The sequence below is a fragment of the Argopecten irradians genome, chromosome 2 (genome assembly GCF_041381155.1).
Source record: "Argopecten irradians isolate NY chromosome 2, Ai_NY, whole genome shotgun sequence".
Taxonomy (NCBI): Eukaryota; Metazoa; Mollusca; class Bivalvia; order Pectinida; family Pectinidae; genus Argopecten; species Argopecten irradians.
This window is the reverse complement of record NC_091135.1, coordinates 55,053,933-55,060,268: the sequence shown is the minus strand read 5'-3', so window position 1 is coordinate 55,060,268 and position 6,336 is coordinate 55,053,933. Positions and strand designations below refer to the sequence as shown.

The following is a 6,336-nucleotide window of genomic DNA, read 5'->3' as shown; positions in this document are numbered from 1 at the left end:
TCAAAGCGAAAAAAATCACAATTTCAAAATGGCCGCCAAATGAGCCATTTCTTAAAATCCCTGTATAAAAAATTAAGAATAGAAATGTGATTTTTTTTGACAAAATTTGTGTAGTAGATGGTTTTAACGTTGATCAGGGGCGTAGGAAGCGGGGGGCAGGGGGGGGGGCAACTGCCCCCCCTCCTGTTCCCCAGGATACACAATCGTAAATTCGGTTAAAGACTAAAATATAATTTGTTACTATAATAACAATGTATGCGACGCCTTAATCTTTTGTGATCCGGAATTATTTGTCAGTCGTCACATTCGTAGATTAGAAATCATATTGCCAATCTCCCGCCATTGCAGTGGTAAAGTGTTCGAGTTCGCTGACTGTGCACGGAACACAGTGATGGCGAATCTTCACGCTGATAAAGATGCCTTTTATAGACGAATGGGGAGATTTTATTCCTCGTGGAATGTGAGTAGCCGTATGTCATTCCTGTATTTGTAAATCAAACGAAAGAGGGATCAAAATGGGACGCAACTCGGATCTACGCACGTGAGATCATTGTAAACAATGCCCAGCAACTGCATTGAAAGTAGTCTTGGAGAAGAAGTAAACTCTTTAAAATGATGCCTGTTTATATACATGGTTTGACATCATAATACTTTATTTTGAAAGGCTATAAGGCACTGTCATATCAACATAGATTTAATGACCTGGGAAACATTATATTCTATGCCTAATCGGCGAAATGCAATTATAAATGAACACATTTCAATTCCTCTAAATATTAATATGTTATCAGTTGTCTATTTTCATTGATTTAATGTTGCTGGACAAGAAAAGATATAATGGACTGGACAATGTATCGCAAAAATAAAACAAAATTTAGAAGAAGTGGAAAAACAACACTTATCACTGGGAAGTGGCAGTGATCCCATCAGGATTCTAACCTATGGCCGATTGTATGGAGTGATAACCAACAGCTCTACTGGCAGGCGAACAGTTCTCAGCAAGTACCAGTTCTCACCATCACATCTGAATCTGTACCACACAAATTTATGTCAATCAGGTCATTTTCTGATAGAAGACAACAGGCCTACCATGAAAGCTTCAACAAAAAGTTATCTAAAAATTTGTGTGTGGTCATACAACTACACATGTACATGTGATGGCAAGAATGGGTACTCGGTGATCTGGTTGCCTGCCAGTACCAGTACCATATCATAAGCAAAAGTTAACTGATTAATTATAATTATTAAAACGATATATGCAGATGGAATATGTGCAAGAGATTCCATTGCAAAGAGACACAACACAAATATACTGCAGCCTCCCAAAACATACAGACATTCACACAAACACATTGCATACAGGGAAGGCTGTCCTTAAAAGACTGTTAATAAGACTTAGCCTATTGCAACCAACCAATATTATACAAAATTATTAATTTCCCAAAAAATATTTTTATTAAACTCACCTACATGATTTAAGAATATGGTTATATATAAATTATATTAGAATATCCACAGTGATGCAGTAAGGCAGACAATAAAATATTTATCAAGTTGTTTTAATTACCAAAGAAAATGGCCTTAAAATTCTGTTTTAGAAATCATCCGGTGGGGAGCCTCTGGCCCAGATGGATGCTTTGGTGGCTGCTGTAGGGGTAGATGAAGAAGTTGTGTACTCTAAATCTACAGCATTACAGGTGAGAATGGGTAAATCTAGAGCATTACAGGTGAGAATGGGTAAATCTGCACACATTACAGGTGAGAATGGGTAAATCTTCAGCATTGCAGGTGAGAATGGATAAATCTGCAGCATTACAGGTGAGAATGGGTAAATCTTAGGGCTGAAACGATTCGTCGAATAATCGGAGGCGATTAGATTAATGAAGCGAATTGCTGATAATCGATTAAAGATTTTATTAATCGTTAATCGTAACATGCATAGCCAGTGCATTGTAAGCTGACTAAACACGTTGACAGATCATGGATTTCTGAGTAAGTCATTCCGACTGGAGTTTCATCCCTTTATGTACATGTTTTGAACTCAACAAAGCATATATGATGTGAGAAATACTTGTTAAATTACGTCTCTGTGGAAGTTAAAGTCATTAATCAATGAAAAAGTGGATGTCATGAGAAAGCTTGCAACACGCTGTTCGCCAATTTTCACTAGCGATCGACTCCATGTTCATTGTTGTTACGTCACGGAGGCCTAATCGCCGCCGGAACGCTCGGGAGCGGAAGGAGCAGTAATCTTGAACATTTAAATTTTACTATTGCATGTGTTTATCATATAAAAAGATTGTTTTTGTTCATATTCTAATTGAATATAAGAGTTGTTGATTTATTTTATTTTTTTTTTTTCACGGAAATAAAAAAAGTTCATTGACGAAAATTTGGTCATGTCGCTTCGTGGCGATCCAAATTTGGTTGATTAGTCGTACGTGTGAAGGTCACGTCAAAACAGCGGGTTAGCAGACTTGATTTAAACGATGTTACGGAAGACGATACAGGAACGGAATTCAGAGCTTATTTGGGATAAAATACGTTTGTTTTGTCAATAAATCTATTCTTATTTGTTGGTAAGCTTATATTATATAAGGCATGTCCTCTATCATATTATACGGTAGGTGTTATTATTAGTTGATAACAAAACATGGCGGACGTTTTCAGTAGTCAGTAGTGAAAAAATATAGTTGCCTTCAATTCAAACGATTAATCGATTAGTAATCGATTACATGTGACCGAATAATCGAATACAAAAATTACTAATCGTTTCAGCCCTAGTAAATCTTCAGCATTACAGGTGAGAATGGGTAAATCTTCAGCATTACAGGTGAGAATGGATAAATCTACAACATTACAGGTTAGAATGCATGGGTAAATCTACAGCATTACAGGTGAGAATGGTTAAATCTACGTTATTACAGGTGAGAATGGGTAAATCAACAGCATTGTAGGTGAGAATGGGTAAATCTGCAGCATTACAGGTGAGAATGGGTAAATCTGCAGCATTACAGGTGACAATGGGTAAATCTAGTTTTAAAGGTGATTTAATGTTAAATATAAGCATTACAGATGAGTCAACAGGTAAAATGTTCGTATACATTTTGTATCTTTAATTTATAATGTGAAGATACTAGTTAAAGGTGTTATTTCTATATAAAAGTTAAAACCAATGTTGAATGACATAATTTTGCGTTTCAAAAATTGTCTAATTAGCTCACCTGGCCCAAAGGGCCGGTGAGCTTATGTCATGGCGCGGCGTCCGTTGTCCATCCGTCAACATTTAATTTAAATCGCTACTAGTCATAGAGTTCTGCATGGATTGTGACTAAATTTGACCACAAACATCTTTGGCGGAAGGGGAACAGAACTTGTATAAATTTTGGCTCTGACCCCCAGGGGGCAGGAGGGGCGGGGTCCAATAGGGGAAATAGAGGTAAATCCTATAAATCGCTACTTGTCCTAGAGTTCTACATGGATTGTAACCAAATTTGGCCACAAACATCCTTGGGGGAAGGGGAACAGAACTTGTATAAATTTTGGCTCTGACCCCCCCCCGGGGGCAGGAGGGGCAGGGCACAATAGGGAAATAAGAGGTAAATATTCAAATTCCTTCAGAAAAGAAACAATGAACCCGTATTCAGAACATGACTTCACATTACAAACCAGGTGAGCGATACAGGCCCTCTGGGCCTCTTGTATTAAGTAATTACACTGTAGTGTAGTTGTATAGATTCCTGAATTCATATAACAATACTGATATATTTGCAGACATGGCTGTTTGGGTATGAGTTAACCGACACCATTATGGTGATGTGTGAAAATTCCATCAACATCCTTGCTAGCAAGAAGAAAATAGAATTTCTTAAGCAAGTGGACTCTTCAAAAGAAAATGACAATGGTGTTCCATCCATTAATCTCCTTGTTAGAGATAAAGTGAGTATTATTATTTAATCTTCAATATTGGTGAATGGGTGCACAAGTGCAGCGATTTTTGTGATTTTTTTTTCAAAATTTTGATTTTAAGATTGAACACTGGGTTTATGTCTTCACTGGAAAAATAGCTTAAATAATTTGTCAGTCTAAGTCACTACTCTAAATGGATTTATTTGGACTGTATGATTTCTGTTTGATTGCAGGGCGACAAAGACAAGGCTAACTTCAAGAAACTTGTGTCTGCTATTAAAGAGAGTAAAAAGGTAATTATTACATAGATAATAGAAATGTTACCATAAGGTATCTTACAGATGCTCCACCGCTGACAGCGCATAAATGATATTCGTTATATGAACAATAATTGGTGTTTAATCGTGTATATATATGCCTAACTAACACAAAAAATAATATAAAATAATTTATTTTGTCTTAGGTACTTTCGCAATCAGTGCTTCATTCCATAAAGGATATAGTGCCAAGGAATTTTTTTTGGGGATGCAATTAATTATTTTTAGCTCACCTGGCCAAAAGGGCCAGTGAGCTTGTCATGGTGGGACGTCCGTCGTCCGTCTGTCCGTCAACATTTCCTTTAAATCACTACTTGTAATAGAGTTCTGCATGGAATGTAACCAAATTTGGCCAGAAACATCGTTGGGGGGAGGGGAACAGAGTTTGTATAAATTTTGGCTCTGACCCCCCAGGGGTAGGAGGGGTCGGGCCCATTAGGGGAAATATAGGTATATTCTTTAAATCGCTACTTTTCACAGAGTTCTGCATGGAATGTAACCAAATTTGGCCAGAAGCATCCTTGGGGAAAGGGGAAAAAGTTTGTATAAATTTTGGCTCTGAGCCCCCAGGGGCGGGAGGGGCGGGCCCCAATAGAGGAAAGAGAGGTAAATCCTTTAAATCGCTACTTGTCACAGAGTTCTGCATGGAATGTAACCAAATTTGGCCAGAAGCATCCTTGGGGATAGGGGAACAGAGTTTGTTTAAATTTTGGCCCTTACCCCCTCACTGGACAGGAGAGGCAGGGCCCAATAGGGGAAATAGAGGTAAATCCTTTAAATCACTACATATAGTACTGCATGGAATGTGACCAAATTTAGTGAGAAACATCCTTGGGGGAAGGGGTACAGAGTTAATATAAATTTCGGCTCTGACCCCCTAGAGCAGAAAGAGTTAGGTTCGATCCCCGGCACGGACGTGAAAAGGTCAGGGGTCACCTGCCCGATCACGTGGGTTTTCTCCTGGCACTCCGGTTTCCTCCCACACTAAGACCCCTCACACGCTTATATCCGGGCCATCGAGAGTGATTTACATAAGTTGTATAACTTGTTTCTCAATCGATGTAAAATAAATAAAGTTTATAAGAGTTGGGCCCAACAACGAATTTAGAGGTAAATCTTTAAATTCCTTCAGAAAAGAAACAATGATCCTTTATTCAGAACATTACTTGGCATTACAAACCAGGTGAGCAATACAGGCCCTCTGGGCCTCTTGTTCATATTTTTAACTTGAAGGAAAAATTAGAAACTCAAACTTTTCCTTGGTGGTAATGGTGTAAAGTAAGTAACTTTTGTAGCTGAAGAAAAATACAAAATCACATGCTCTTGTTTTTGATAGTGAAAAAAGACCATTTGTCGGCGGTGGAGCATCTTTAAAGAAGTGCAAATTAAAATATTCATATCATTGATGTTTGTTTTTGTTTAACCTCAATTTCTTGTTATTGCTTAATTGTTTGTTTTCATTTAGCATGCTCATGGCTATTTCATGATTGGGAAGTTAGGGAACTTATCTTTTCCAGTTAGATATTATATTTTAATGTGATGTTTACACCAGTTTTTGACCAAATTTATATCTTACTCAACTAATTTTCAGGGCAAAACTGTTGGAGAGTTTTCAAAGGACAAATTTCCTGGAGATTTCATGAGCTCATGGCGAGCTGCCTTGAAAGGGGAAGGTTTTGAGAAAGTATGTTTGATAAAAATAATAATAATACTTTATTAAATAATGGGATCCTAAAGGCTAGTACTTGTATTTGAGTCTAATATTAGTATAGTATTTGAGTCTAATATTAGTTTTGAGAAAGTAAGTTTGATAAAAATAATAATACTTTATTAAATGGGATCCTAAAGGCTAGTACTTGTATTTGAGTCTAATATTAGTATAAAAATCATGTAAAACAACATATGAAATATAATTAAAGATTAGTTTTCTTGATTAGAAGTAATTGGCAGATATAATCAATTTCTAAGTCACATAAACAATATTTCAGCCATGAAGTATTAGAATTTGTAAAGGTGAAAATTTAGACTTAAAATCAGAGTATGAAAATTACTACAAATATCTCAGGATTGCAATGGAAATGTAGTACAATGATTTAATAGATACAACAAA

General features: G+C 36.8%; 1 protein-coding gene across 1 annotated transcript in view; it reads left to right on the top strand.

The window, feature by feature from the left end:
• The first annotated feature begins 301 nt into the window (after positions 1–301).
• LOC138316728 (FACT complex subunit SPT16-like) overlaps positions 302–6,336 on the top strand; it is a 36,055-nt gene continuing 30,020 nt past the window's right edge. Inside the window, 5 exon segments of the mRNA XM_069258387.1 lie at positions 302–460; positions 1,599–1,697; positions 3,775–3,939; positions 4,143–4,202; positions 5,818–5,910. Of these exon segments, the coding sequence (XP_069114488.1) occupies positions 392–460; positions 1,599–1,697; positions 3,775–3,939; positions 4,143–4,202; positions 5,818–5,910 (486 nt within the window). The 5' untranslated portion in view covers positions 302–391.